Source organism: Bipolaris maydis (assembly GCF_028858645.1).
Source record: "Bipolaris maydis strain C4 unplaced genomic scaffold PSV08scaffold_2, whole genome shotgun sequence".
Classification (NCBI taxonomy): Eukaryota; Fungi; Ascomycota; class Dothideomycetes; order Pleosporales; family Pleosporaceae; genus Bipolaris; species Bipolaris maydis.
In genome coordinates, this window is record NW_027093858.1 from 1,628,850 (window position 1) to 1,643,851 (window position 15,002).

A 15,002-nucleotide genomic window follows, 5' to 3' on the forward strand; every position below is an offset into this window, starting at 1 on the left:
TTATCATACCACGCCTCTTCTTCCTTGCCTGGTTGATTACCAGGACTACTTCTATCAATTCCCACACCCATACCCATCCTTCTCAGTTTACCACTACAAGGTATCTCAGCCTACTTAACAGCCGTCATTGTGCGTACTCCAATCTGCGAGAGCAGCTCCATCACCCCTCGTGTTCACGTCTCATCCACACAGCGGTATGTATTATTGAAACACCCATCTCACGCTCGTACATTATCGCTTCACCAAAACTGACTGCTTAAGTCATTATGAGTGAACCCAAAAAGGCCAATGACGACAGCGAAATGACTGGAATGCAAGCCCCAGTTCCGGAAACCGCGCAGGTTGGCGACGAGGCCATGATCGATCTTGATGAACAAGTTCAGCACGAGATCAATACACCACCCTTTCATGCAGAAGAACATCTACAGCAAGATTCTGACTCGTTGTTTGGTTCAGAATGCGATCCTATCCCACCTGAAGATCCCGACTCATTATTCGTCCCAGAAATTAAACCCACTCCACTGAGCAACTCTGGACCATTGGCTGTCTCAGAGAATGATCCGACTGCACCAAGCACCTCCGAGTCATTGTCAATATCAGAGGTTGACTCTGCTTTATCAAAAAACTCAGACCCATTTTCCACCCCAAAAAGCGATACCACTCCACTAGGTAACTCCTATAGACAGCTTTCCCTAGACACTGCGATTGCACCTCCGGATTTACCATCTCCAGCGCCCCAAAAGCCAGTTCTGACTATATCTACTGCCCAACTTCGTGATAGGATGCGCAGAAGACAGCAAAAACTCAGAGACGAGAAGAGACCAACGGCTATCCAAAAGGGGCCAAACTTATCACACACCTTGGCATCCGCTAAATCATGTCATCTTGATGATTACTATGATGAAACAGACAGGAGAACAACAGAAATATTCGAGGAGAAAATGCGGTACTACGATGACATAAAGAAGGCCAAAAATGGAGTCCTTCCTGACAAATTCGAAATCGAAAAGGCAAAGGTACAACGCGACGAAATATCCAGAAAGAAAAGACGAGAGCATGATATTTCCAAGGCTCAAGAAGGCGATTCTGCGGATCTAGCTGTACACCCTACGCTTGATCTTGGGCAAGATGCTGAGGAAGAGGAGCCTTTTGATACCGACTTTGTCCAACCTCACACTCGCAAGAGAGTTTGTATGCAAGATGCAGAACTCCAGAGTATGATGGTCGCAGTCGAGGCTCGTAGGGATGGCCTAAACAATAAGAAGAAGAAGAAGAAGAAGAAGAACAAATGGGACGAAGCAAAGGCCATTTCTAAGGCTGTTCAAAGTGGTAAGCGCTTGAACAAGAAGCAGAAAATGGTTAACGATGGAGCCAAACAAGCCTCCTCGCTACTCATTTCAGACGTGTTTGACCAACAAGCTCGGCTAGATGCACCCGAGCAGCCGTTCTTCAGCTCGAGAAAACAGAAAGAGGCAATGAAAGAGCTTTTGGCTAGTGTACCACTTGAGGATGAGAAGCAGGCAAAAGATGACATAGCAAGCTTGACGAAAGCGGTGAGGAAATTTAGCAGGAACGCAGTCAGACCTGACGCCGACCGAGGAAATCTATGGTCAGTCAAGGGCATGAGGACATCGTTGAAGGCGTATCAGCTCGTAGGCAGTGGGTGGATGCGCGATCGAGAGAATGCCGCTGAAGAGCCAAGAGGGGGCATACTGGCAGACCAAATGGGACTTGGTAAAACGCTCATGACGTTAGGTGAGTAATCGCATACAACAAAGTCAGGATAAATGCGCTGACTGTTCACAGCGAACATCCATGATGGTCGCCCACCAAAGAATAGCCCAGGCCCCAAGTCCACCCTCATTGTCGCCAGTCCCGCACTTCTCACTCAATGGAAGAGCGAAATCGAAAAACATAGCTCAAATGAGTTGAGAATCATGCGTTACGGCACTGGAACACGTGTGGAATCTAGTGCATGCTTGGATATACTGAGAGGCCATGACATAGTTCTCACCACATACACCGAGGTGATGAGATCACATCCCAAGTACAAGCCGCCGAGCGATTGTAAAAACAAAGAAGAGGAGGAGGCCTGGTGGATGGAAACCTGGGAAAAGAAAAGAGGTCCCCTGCACCGAGTACATTTCTTACGCATAGTTCTCGACGAGGCCCAGGCCATCAAGAACCACCAGTCGCTCACATCAATCGCCTGTCGTGCACTACAGGCTGATCACAAGTGGGCTTTAAGTGGAACTCCGATACTCAATAGCTTGACTGAGACGTATCCTTACTTCAAATTCCTTGGTGTTCCACTTATCGACAACTTCGACAACTTCGAGGAGGACTATTGCAACCCCGAAAATCCAGAAAAGCTTTTGGTGAGGCTCTCACAGTTTATGCTCCGCCGTACTCATTCAGATAAAATGATGGGAGCTCCGATTCTCAAGCTGCCTCAGGCTCATCAAGCCACGTACTGGTGCAAGTTCAATCCAGTTGAGCGCCGCATATACGACATTGTTCAGAAACGCTTCACTGAGCGGATGGAGGCGATGAAGGGTGGCACCTCAGAAAAGTCCTACAACAATATTCTGGTGTGCGTAACAAAACTTTTCGTATTTGGTCGCTAGGATCACTAACAGATATAGGCTGTATCTCAGACTTCGCCAACTAACGGCCCACATTCTTATGCTTCAATTTGTCATGCAAGATCTCCTTGAGCAGGAAGATTTTGAAAGCATCGAACAGGTACTTCAGCAGCATACAGCTGATAGTAACGCTCAATATAGCGGCACAATAATCGCAGTTCGAAAGCAGCTTCAAATGATAGCAGATCACAAGAAGAAAAAGAAGTGCACCCATCCGGAAGCCAACAAAGACGCCGGAGGTCAAGACCAGGATAGCATCACTGATGAACGAGAAGAAGAAGGACCACAGTCAACTCATCGTCTCGGGGCCGGTGGAGAGTTTGGCAAAGATTACAACTTCGGACACTTTCTTAGCAGTCTCCAAAAAGGCGACAGCGGGGAAAGAGCTAAGAAAACAGCCAAGTGTAGCACCTGCGGAAAAAAACCACGACATCCTATGATGATATCATGTGGGCATTTTATTTGCGCCGAACCCTGCTACTCAGAAGCCCTCATTGAGAGGGCTGAGCAGGGGGAAGAGAATGTAGTTTGCAACAGCTGTGGTGTAATACCCACTTATGTCCATGCATGCGAAGTGGAAACTGATCTGGAAGATGTACCTACATCTGGCACGGGATCGAAAAACAAGAAGAAAGGCAAAGGGCACAAACGTCCCTATAATGAGGTTATTCCAGACGACTGGCTTGCCGCGCTAGACGACCACATCCTACCTTCTGCAAAGACCATTGCAGTCAAGTCGCAGATTCTGAACTGGATCAAGGAGAACCCGAATGTCAAGATCATTGTTTATACACAGTTTCTTGCTATGTAGGTCAGATGCACATTCTCTGGACCCGCGCTAACAAGCTATAGGGTTCAAATTTTAAGGCACATTTGCCAGAAAGAAGGTTGGAACAGCGTCCAGGTGAGTGGAAACATGTTACACATACAACTGAGCCATCCGTGATAGTCTAGGAATGCCGATGAAGCCGTTGTCAAGTGCTCTGGAAATTCAAATTGCTGACCACCAATACAGTACCACGGTAAGATGAGCTTTACTGCTCGCGATAATGCCATTCGATCGTTTTCCGAACAAGGTGATATTCAGATCATGCTGGCAAGTATGCACTGTGGTGGCTGTAAGTACTCATGACTACGGCAGCCTCTTTGCCATAACTATGTATTAATGATGTTGCAGTGGGTCTTAACTTAACTATGGCTTCGAAGGTTATCTTTATTGATCCTTGGTGGAATTCTGCTAGAGAGCAGCAGGCTTTCTGTCGCGTATTCCGCATTGGCCAACAAACAGAGACGTTCATGACCCGTTTTTGTGTTAAGCAGACGATCGACAGTAAGATCATAAACATTCAAAAACGCAAAGAAGAAGAGATTGAATGCGTGATGGAGGAAGGGGGCAAGCCGGTCCGAGGGTATGTTTTTTCTACTGTGGATATTCTCAGACTAACAAGTGTGCAGCATGGATTTAGAAAAGTTGATGAACCTATTCGCGGACCATAGGGATGGAGCGGAGGAAGAGATTGAGCTGCCGGAAGAGTAGGCTTGGCGGCCATGAGGACAAGTCTTGGAGGGCGAAGAATTGATTTTGGAGGATGGCGTAGGGGTCTGGATCGTAAATGGATCTTGAGTTTCATGGGTGGTGCGGGAGCCTAATTGACGGAATGGACTTGCTTTTTTGCCTACAACCTTCAGGCTGTCCTATCAGCAGTTGGGCTTTCTCTGGCGGACAGGTGCCAACAAAAGTTTCATTCGAGCCAAATGCCTTCTCAGTAGCCGTGCCATGGCACGTCATTGTTCTTTTCTCAGACGCCTCCTGCAGGCATGGACGTGTTTGTCCGATGGGCGCGGGTGCAGAGAGAGAGAGAGTGTAGATAAGAGGCGAGGGGCGGCCAATCAGAGGCGGGATGATAGCGATGGCGCTTGGCAAAGGCAGGCGTCGCGTCTTCCCCGCCCCCATGCGATACCTGTGCTATCGATTGCACGCGCATACTACTCGCCCCTGCTTGGCCGGCCATGGTGAGGGCGCAATACTTCCAGAGGCGTGGAGGACGGCAAGCCCACAGCTTTTCGCGGGCCGCTGATTAATGTCGCGCGCTGACTGAAGGGCCCGTCGGAGCGCGCGCCCCACCATTCCCCCCCGCATCTTGCATCTCCGGGAAACCTCCCAAGAGCTGTAATGGAGAACACCAGCACAGCGGAAGCGCAACCACCGACCACGGATACGCCCGCCAAGAAGGGACGACGAGGGAAACGGGACGCTGGGAACGACGACTCGAAGAAGAGGAGGTGCATTTCTTCCGCCTGTGTGCCTTGCAGGAAGCGCAAGTCCAAGGTATGTAGGCCATCTTAGGTAACGGGAACTGCTCTGCTCGACTGCCTTTCTCCGGCCTCTATGCCCCTTCTCCGCATGCCCACCAACCTTGTCGCTCTCACGCCTCCTGTCGCCAGCCGTGCGCTAATCCGAGGAACAGTGTGACGGCACTACACCAGCTTGCTCGGCCTGTGCCGCCGTTTACAACACGCCATGCATCTACGATCCGAACTCGGACCACCGCCGCAAGGGCGTCTACAAAAAGGACATTGACAACCTCAAAACGCGCAACTCAACCCTCCAGACCCTTATCCAAGCCATTCTCAACTATCCCGAGGAAGCAGTTGCAGACCTAGTCCAGCAAATCCGCACATGTGAGAGCCTCGACTCGGTCGCTGAGGCCATCATCGCCAAGGAAAATGGAGAAGAGGATGACGATGAGCCCTTCAGTCCAATCGCACCGCCCGCAGCGGCGCCTCCAGAGGGAAGCTTTGAGAGCCAACTGAGTGGCAAGATGGGCGAGCTGCGGCTCGAGGATGGTTCTACAAGATACATTGGCGGAACGTCGCATCTCATCTACCTGGGCAAGGGCAACGACACCGTTGACTCGCCCGACACGTATTCGGACGACCAGTTCCAAGAGACGCAGGACCCATTTTGCTCATGGACTACCGTGACCTCGGACCCGGAGCTGGTGCAGCATCTGATCAGCATGTACTTTTGCTGGCACTATAGCTTCTTCACAACCCTATCGAAGAATTTGTTTCTGCAGGAGTTTAGGCTTGGCAAACCGCTGCCGGGATCTGGAAGGAAGAATCAGTACTGCTCGCCCTTGCTGGTCAATGCCATGCTGGCACTCGGATGTCACTTCACATCATGGCCTGGTGCCAGAGCCATACGCGACGATTCAGCAACGGCTGGAGACCATTTCTTCAGGGAGGCCAAGCGACTGATTATGGAGGATGATTTGCACGAAGTCCCTGCATTAACCACAGTCCAGGCTTTGGCCTTGATGTCCGTACGCGAAGCCGGTTGTGGGCGGGAAGCAAAGGGCTGGGTGTACAGCGGCATGTCCTTCCGGATGGCATGCGATCTCGGCCTCAATCTGGGCATGCATAGCAAGGATGTCATCGATGAGAATGAGGAGGATGCACGAAGGATCACATTCTGGGGCTGCTTCTTGTTCGACAAGTGCTGGAGCAACTACCTCGGGAGATTACCTCAATTGCCCAACACGATTCTTACAGTACCCAAGTTCGACGTCTTCCCTGTTGAGGATGCAGAGACATGGAGCGCAGTCACAGACTCTGGTCTAAGTCAAGCACATTCGCAGCCTAGTAGGACGCGGGCAGTTGCTCTCCAAATTTCAAAGCTCTGTGAGATTTCTAGCGATCTGATGAATGCTTTCTACAACCCCATTGACATGGATAAGGCCAAGGGAAGGCAAGCAGAGCTAAAGAAGCTCAGTGAGATACACATGAGGTTGGAGACGTGGAGACGGGAGCTCCCGAAAGAGCTAGAGCCGAAAGAGGGTGGCTTGCCCCATATGCTTGTCATGCAGTAAGCCTTATCCACCGTCGCTATCAACTTGTACTAACGACCGTGTAGCATGTTCTTTCAGTTGCTCTACATCCATCTCTTTCGTCCATTCCTAAAATATAACCCAAACAATTCACCACTTCCTGCCCATGTCTCTCCCCGAAAGCTCTGTACCCAGGCTGCTGCCATGATTTCCAAACTACTACGGTTATACAAGCGATCACATGGCCTGCGGCAGATATGCAATATCTGCGTATATATCGCGCACTCTGCGTGCACAATACATCTTCTCAACCTACCCGAGAAGAACGCAAAGCGCGACATCATCCACGGTGTCAAGCATCTGGAGGAGATAGCAGAAGGATGGCTGTGCGCCCGACGAACACTTGGAATCCTCAGCGTACTGGCAAAGCGCTGGAACGTCGAGCTACCAGAAGAAGCTGCCACGGTGCTTTCCCGTACTGATGCCAAGTTTGGTCCCTGGAGTGAGGTCAGCACTCCAAAAGCACAGCGCCGTGCGTCTGTACAGACCAACCAGCATCCCTCACCGGCGGACCAGGCTTCACCGAGTCTACAACCATACAGCATGAACGTGGCCAACATGACAGCACCACAACTGTATAACCGAACAGCCATAACAAACAATAGCTCCGTAAGCTCTAACCCTTCTGCCCGTCCTTCTAGCACCCACTCTCTACCTCCCTCGGACCCAAACGCTCTGGCTTACATGCGTACTCAGCAACCTCCTACTACGCCCCAGAGTTACTCGGCTACCCTGAACGCTCCTACTCCAGCCTCGACACAAGGACGCCGATCCGTCGATGGTGGCCACACCACGGCTGGGAACTCGCCAAGCCAGCTCTTTGGTGGTGTTGATCAACTTCTACGCGAAGGGCAGGATTGGATCTACCGCGATCAAACACAACTTGCAACTGATTTCGAAAATTGGAACCCCCAAGGAGTAGATGATATAGCAAGTTGGTTTGCCAGCACAGCTAATTCCACAGGGGTCTTCCAGCCTACGACCAATGTTGCTCCTATTACCAGCAATGAGATTAACGGTGGTCCGGTGGGTGGCGGTGGTGATGATGGCATCATAGCCGCTACTAATGGATATCCCAACGGGAGGTTCAATGACAATGCCAACAATTCCAATGTCAATGGGTTTGGGGCCATGGCGCTCAATGGCGCAGGCTTGCAAGGATTCACCTACGATGAACAGAGTTGGTACCAATGATGTGGTTTCATCAAGGATGGTATCACATGTATACTTCTTTAGCCATTGCGCTTCTTGGGCTTAGGCTTACTGGAGGAGCTGTTGGAATTTCCTGTGTTGATTGTTTCGATTGTTCGTATATCTAGCGAGGATACACCCCGTTTGTTTTTTCTTGGTTCTGGTATATGGCAAGTTATTTTTCTTTCATTTAAGCGATTTGTTTTGGGGAAAAAGACCAGGGACAGGAATGTAGGGAGGAATGTGTACACAAATGAATAAATTATACGTTGCTTTGTCTTCTTGTATACGCTGCTGGTTGGGTCGGTTAGATGTGTACGTGAAAGGAATGTGAGTGGTCAGATGCGTGTTCTGCCAAATACTTACGTAGCACAATCTATCTGTGCTCTACTGTAGACAAGACGGGCACGTGTCGAGGATCCCTTCAAAGATTTATGGACGTACTAAGGCTGAGTTGTATCTGGTGGCTTACCGCGCTGCACCAGTGGTGCAACGTCGTTATCGCCCCCAATGTCAGCAATGCCGCTTTGGTATGCAACCTTCAGTTAGTCTGAAGTAGCGCTACTAGGATATCGCCTAGTAAATGGTTGTGCTCCGAGGCACAGCTTTGCTTAGATAAGCTGCTCTTGTTGTGAATGTGTGACAACCCAGGCAGCTGTGGGTCGTGCTGTACTCCGCTCCGCTATGATCTACATAGACACTCTGGCATTGAATATCCACAACATTTACAAGACTAAGATGGTGCGAATCCAACGTCATGATGTGGCTACAAGATGTTTTCTCATTACAGCTTGGTCACATGCATGCGCATGACCTCACAATATGGGGCGACATGAGCTCTCCGCCCCCAATTCCAATCAAATCCTCCGTTTCAAGCCACATAGACCAGCCTTCCAGCCCCGTCCATAATTTAACTATCCAGCCATACCTCGCGATGCGTCCAGTGATGCGGCGCTTCATTTGTTTCCTAGGCACGGTGTGGACGCATTCCATCAGCTAGCACGATGAGCTTTGGCGTCGGTCTCGGAGACATACTCAAGGTGTGTGAACTAGCGGGGAGGGTATACAAAAACTGTCAGTTATTTGCTAGCTCCGCAAACTTCTAGTATGCTGATCGAAACGCAGGCCGCGACTGTCCTGGAGAGTACAAGACCTTGACAACTGAAACACGCAGTCTCACCAATCTCCTCGACGACATACAAGATAAGTTCGACAAGATACCGGAAAGTAAGCAGCAGCAGCTTATCGAGGCTTACACACCATGCATCGAGGTCTTGGAAGAGCTCGACAAGGTTCTGTTGCACTACAATGGGCTCGATACAAAGAGCAAGCGCGCGTGGGACCGTCTTAAATTCGACCCAAGCACTTTGCGAAACTTGCGCGAGCGACTTATTGCGAGCGTAGCAATGCTCAACACCTTCTATACCTCCCTGATACACGATGTCCAGGTCCTGATACTAGAGGCCTTGGAGAGACTGGAAAAGGATTATAGAGGCGGACATCGCGAAGAAAGCATTGCCTCGATTGAGCGACTCACTTCTGGCGCCCTGGAAGACAACAATGAGGATGACGACGAGGCATGGCGCCAAATCGTCCGCGATTTGGAAGATGTCGGCATTTCTCAGCAGCAAGCTTTGGGCTATCGCGATGTCATTGTAGACTGGCTCGTCGCTGCGGTGAATGAAGGCAGACTTCTTGAGGATCGACCGGAGCATGAGCCATACTCCTCAATGTCGCAAGATCTTAGACCGGTGCTTCCCGAAATTAATGTTGGAGAATCATCGAGCGGCCTGGAAATGCCCACAAGCGTCACGCCTTTGGAGAGCAGTTGGTCGCCACCATCACGAACGCCTCCTCCCGTACCCCGCCCACCGATACCACGGGTCCATATGAGCCCAACTCCTTCAGTAGCTTCACAAGCGCACTCTGTTACATCGTTACCAATCATGGCACGGGATACTGATTCAGACCACTCTTCGCTATATGCAGAGCCACATCGCTCAGCGGTTACCACCCCCTCTGTTCGACCTAATACCATTACAATTCCACGCGTGCCAGTCCCTCGTGCAAGCGGGTTGCTCCGGGCGACGAATACAGAAAGTCCTGATATAACGCTATCTACATCATCGCCTGTTTCTCGAACACAAACGCCCTCTATTACTGCTCCTCCATTGGACAGCGACGTGCCCCCGTCATATTTCGAGAAAGGCACATCTATTACGATAGATCTCAACTGGACGGCGCATCAGACGGTGGCTGCATGGGCTCGCCACGACTTTGCCAGTGCAGAAAAGCACCTTGAGGACCAGTTAGCAGCTGTCGACCGCGGACAGAGGTGTGTATCTGGTACCCAACCTGATCGCCGCATTCTCAAGCATTTGCTTGGAGTATGCGCATCGTTCACAGGAAAGTTTTCAAAGGCAAAGGAGCTCTTCGAAAGCGTCTTTAATGGGACCTTTCTCGATCACCAGAATCTGGATGATGGCGACATTGCTGCTGCGCGATGGCTAGGAGACCTTTGTTTACACACTCAAGAACACACAAACGCCATGCTTGCCTACAGTGTTGCTTACGAAGGATCCGTGGGCCGCTATGGAGCGACCAGCGAACGTACCCGACGAGTGGCAACTGAGATAATTCTTATCGATCACTGGCTGTTCGGGTTCAGGCGCATCGAGGCCACTCTGAATCTTAACCTTGACCCAACAAGTATCTTTCCATTGGCAAATGTTGTGGAGAAGAACAAGTTGATGATGAATGTCAAGAAGAGTGTGTACGAATTGGTCAGATCTACCAGCACCACGCCAATCCCAGCGACTACCTTGGGGCGGCCAGCATATAATCTCGAGCCTCGACCGAGATACGAACTAAGATTGTCCGAAGGATTTCTCGTGGGACCCCTGATATCCCTCAGCACCTGGCCGCTTCCATGGGATCCACTTTTCCATCCTACAGACGCTGTGCAGCTAGACCGCTACATGAATACTGTGCGGGTTGCAGGTCGTCAGTCTAGATCTCTCTACGATCGCCAATTACCTACCAACTCACTTGGCGACTCCAAAAAGCTGCACTTTCTTACCAAAAGAGGCAGTCGGTGGCTGATTAGTGCTGTTGAACGAGGACTCAACGAGATGGGAATTACGTATGCACACCATTGCTATGAACCAGCGATAGTGTGTTGTCTGAACCAACAACGCGAAGGCGTGGCCTTCTCGGAGGGCGTGGAGATACGCTTTTGCAAATTGTCATTTCGAGACGTATATGGGGTCAAGGTAACGGATGTGAAGTGGGCCACTCGAAGGGTTGTGAAGCCTGGCGTGTACGGTGAGATACCGCCGAAGTTCCGCAGCGCAGCGGACTTTAGGGAAATTGTCAAAGGTGTGCTAGACAGAGCAGAGGAAGAAGAGAAAAGTCTGCCAAAGCCTGTTCCCAGCATACCTCTCGGCGTCTCCAATGAATACCAGCAGGCGCCCCACACATCGCTGTACAAACCACCCATGTATGGCTGAGTAGTCAAGCCATCTACTCTTCCGAGTCAATGTAATCTTTTTCTGTGCACCGTAGAGGCGCAGTAGGGAACCCTGTGTTATATGGCCGAATTTTGCTGTTTTAGTAGTGGCACAGGTTCGGGTTCATTTGCGTAGCTAACATCTGGAGATTTTGCAGTGGCAAGACTCGTTTTCGAGCGTAACCACGTTTGGGCGATTACCCGAATGCTCGGCGGCTCGGGAGACCGGAAGATGGAGTTATTTTGGTGTTCGGAATAAGTGGTGCGGTGGGGTGTTACGAGCAGTTGACATTATGTCAGGTTCCACGTGCATATGAAGATGGGATATTGAAGGGGCTGCTAGAAGAATCAACGTTTGCATCCGTCGTTCCCATCCCCAACGGTCCGCGTTGTCGAGCATTTCCTTATTCAGTACGGCGCCATGGCTCAGGGTGAAGGGCAGTACGAGCGCCGACCCCTGTATGCCTAAGGGAAAGAAAAAAACGAAAGCAAGCGGTTACCCGGAGTTGGGGGCGCATGTTGTAGAAGGGGATGAAACAGCGATTATCGTCGTTTGCGCCCAAGGACTCAGGAGGGGATTGGCGATGTCATTACTTTTGGATGCAGCAAAGGAGATGGCGCAAATTTGGCCTCCAACACGGCCGTCGGAAGCGGGGGTAGTAATCAATTTGAGGACGGGCCTCTCTGTTAGCGTCACAGACGGATCTTTGCGATGGGAGGAGGACTGGCGAAATGAGAGTCGGCCTTAGCAGCGATGATGTGGGCTCGCCTTCTGCAAGCGCCAAGTTAATATAACGAGACCTCCTGAACCAAAAAAAAAGTCGACAGCAACCTGAAGTTCCTAGCGCGCGCCCGGGGGCTGGATCTGCGCGGCTCGAGAAGACAGCCGCTCCATATCGATAACCGCCCCCCCGCTCCTGACGTTATACAAGCGGCGCCTCAACACGCCTTGGGGCTGCCGATGACCGTGTACGAGGGGCGATGGGGCGAGAGAGTTGAAATGAGAGGCCTGGTACCTGACTTGGCGCCGTCTGCAAGGACGCCACCTAGCGGGCAAACCATTGCGGAATGTGGCCTAGGCCGCTCGCTAATAGTCTTCGTTTGTGTTTCATGTTTCAGAGGCACAACCTCATCTCTCAGCTTAGTGGCCGACAAGGTTCGAGACTGACTGCATCCTGCGCAACCAAGCCTCCCTCCTAAAGGAAAATAATCACCCTCCGCTGCACACGCCCGCCAGACGTGTCGCAGGGCCTCCAAGGGCGCCAAGCCATGCGCCGCCCGCAGGTAGCAACCGGGTGGAAATCACTCATCCGCCCATGCCCATCACCCGGCCTAGGCTCAGCGGCGGGTGTGATGGAGCAGTAAAAAGGCCCCGTCATCCCCTACTCTTCCTTTCCTCACCCCACAAGGACTCGAAAAATCCAACTTGTTGTCTGTCTCTCTTTCAAAGGCTCTTTGTGGCCTGTTTCATTCCTTCACTGTCGCTAGCTCGGCACATTCATTCATTACCTTGAGTCCTAGTGACCAGCCCTTGCAACCTCCGGTTCGAGTCTAACTTACCAAAAACACGTTGTTTTCTGTCCTTCAAGTCAACTGTTGAGCATCGAATACCATGAAGACCCAATCTATCCTTCTCGCGGCCCTGGCCTCGGCCCCTGCTGCCCTTGCCCACACTGTCTTTACTGACTTCTACGTTGACGGCGTGCCTCAGGTATACAGTGTCGCTTGTCTTGAATGCGACTTGTACTAACAATTGTCAGGGTGATGGTGTTGCTATTCGCATGAACCCGTCAGGAGAGCACACTAGCTCCCCCATTGGCAGTCTTGATAGCACTGACATGGCTTGCAGTATGTCCCCTTGATCTTGGTACTTCAGTGTATCATGTCTGACCAAACTTGCTAGATGTCCAGGGTACCAAAGGAGTGTCGCGTACCCAGCCCGTCCAGGACGGTTCCGTTCTTACCTTTGAGATTCGCGAGTGGCCCGATGACCCATCAAAGGAGCGCCTTGATCCCGGCCACAAGGGTCCTTGTGCTGTCTACCTGAAGAAGGTCGAGGATGCCACCACTGACACTGCTGCTGGTGATGGCTGGTTCAAGATCTTTGACCACGGTTATGACGCTGATTCCAAGCAATGGTGCACTGACAAGATCATTGCGAACAACGGCCTTCTTTCTGTGAGACTCCCCGAGAACCTTGTGCAGGGCGACTACCTCGCTCGTCCTGAGATTCTTGCTCTCCATGCTGCCAAAGACGGCGACCCACAGTTCTACACTGGCTGTGCCCAAATTTTCCTCAAGAGCACCGGCAACCTCGTTCCCGAGTCCACTGTGTCTATCCCCGGATACGTCAAGTACAACGAGCCCTCGACCGACTTTGACATTTACAACACTCCTGCCACCAAGTACGTTGTGCCCGGCCCCAAGGTCGCAAAGCTCGTTGCTGGCGCGAGTAAGTCTTCCGTCACTGCCCAAACAAAGGGCCTCAAGCCCCAGGGCTGCGTCATGGAGAACGCAAACTGGTGTGCCAAGGAAGTCCAATCCTACACGGATGAGAAGGGATGCTGGGCTGCCGCTGAGGACTGCTGGGCTCAGAGCGATGTATGCTACGATTCCGCACCCCCAACTGGTGGCAAGAACTGCAAGCTCTGGCAGGACAAGTGTACCGATATTGGTGCGCAGTGCAAGGCTGGCAACTGGGTCGGCCCTCCCAACAAGGGCAAGGACCTTACACCTGCCAAGAAGTCCATTGATGTAGGCCTCATCATGCCCAACCAGGTCCAGCCTGCCGAGCCATCCAAGGAGACGCCAGCGCCTTCATCCGAAAAGGAGCAGGAGGAGCCAGAGTCCACACCTGAGCCCAAGCCTGAGACCAAGCCTGAAGATTCCGAGTACAAGCCTGTGCCTGCACCTGCTAAGCCCGTCGCCGAAGCACCAAAGCCCACTCCCACCCCTGACGCGCCTGCAGCCCCAGCCAACGACGAGTATGACAGCCCTCCTTTCATGGAGCCCACCAACTACCCTGCTGCTCCTCCCCCAGCCCCCTCCAAGCAGCCCACTACCCTCAGCAAAGCCCCCATCTCCACCATCACCGTTGCTCCTTCATCGGCTGGTGGCCCCAAGCCTACCCAGCCCCCTTGCCCCGAGGGATACAGGTGCGTCTACGTGACTGACCTCGTCATCGTCACTACCACCGTCTACGTGACTGAGGGAGCTGAGCCCACTCCTACACCTACCCCTAGCTCGGGGGGCTACATGAAGCGTGCTCATCTTCACCCAAGGAGGCGTCTGCACCAGGCTTAAGTTTTTTTTTCCTTTTCAAAATTTAAGCTCGTGACTGGAGGATGTGTATAACTACGGCTATGAACTTGCAAGCGTTCAATCAGAGGAAATAAACGGGTTACGTTTTACGCCAACGCCATTTATCATTGGTCAATTCTTTGGAACTTGAGGTTGGGGGCTTTTTTTTTCTCTGGAGGAAAAAAAAAACAAAATTCTTCTTACGTTTCTGCGACAACTTTTGTTTGTTCGCGAGCCTTGTGATTGGCTCTGTTCTTTGGGAAGGAAAGCAATGTAGAATAGGGAGCAGACTTATGTCTTATATTCTTTTTTTCTCTTCTTCTTCTTCTTCTTCAACCATTTTTTGACAGAGATATGAATGAATCATGCTTGATATGACCATGACATAAAGCTTATGTTGCCTTTTGAAGGACTGCTGTGATGATGCAACAATGTTGTATGTGTGGAAATGCTACGGGAGAGAGTGTG

General features: G+C 51.3%; 3 protein-coding genes across 3 annotated transcripts; all 3 read left to right on the top strand.

Moving 5' to 3' along the window:
- Window positions 1-266: 266 nt before the first annotated feature.
- On the top strand, window positions 267-8,004 carry PSV08DRAFT_215808 (dna repair protein rad5; the record flags this gene model as incomplete). The annotated part of the gene is made up of 13 exons (XM_014229044.2): window positions 267-545; window positions 687-1,755; window positions 1,807-2,593; window positions 2,646-3,452; window positions 3,498-3,549; window positions 3,661-3,763; window positions 3,823-4,054; window positions 4,101-4,178; window positions 4,521-4,608; window positions 4,747-4,974; window positions 5,114-6,513; window positions 6,562-7,144; window positions 7,232-8,004. 13 exons carry the CDS (start codon window positions 267-269, stop codon window positions 7,727-7,729), a joined length of 6,204 nt encoding a protein of 2,067 aa, XP_014084519.2. The 3' UTR covers window positions 7,730-8,004.
- A 726-nt stretch (window positions 8,005-8,730) lies between these two features.
- On the top strand, window positions 8,731-11,308 carry PSV08DRAFT_359016 (uncharacterized protein; the record flags this gene model as incomplete). Its single annotated transcript, XM_014229042.1, has 2 exons — window positions 8,731-8,800; window positions 8,852-11,308. 2 exons carry the CDS (start codon window positions 8,731-8,733, stop codon window positions 11,233-11,235), a joined length of 2,454 nt encoding a protein of 817 aa, XP_014084517.1. The 3' UTR covers window positions 11,236-11,308.
- Window positions 11,309-12,846: 1,538 nt separating this feature from the next.
- Window positions 12,847-14,916, top strand: PSV08DRAFT_215817 (glycoside hydrolase; the record flags this gene model as incomplete). Its single annotated transcript, XM_014229041.1, has 3 exons — window positions 12,847-12,945; window positions 12,995-13,082; window positions 13,138-14,916. The coding sequence occupies 3 exons, from the start codon at window positions 12,847-12,849 to the stop codon at window positions 14,535-14,537; spliced, it is 1,587 nt and encodes a 528-aa protein (XP_014084516.1). The 3' UTR covers window positions 14,538-14,916.
- Between the last annotated feature and the right edge of the window lie 86 nt (window positions 14,917-15,002).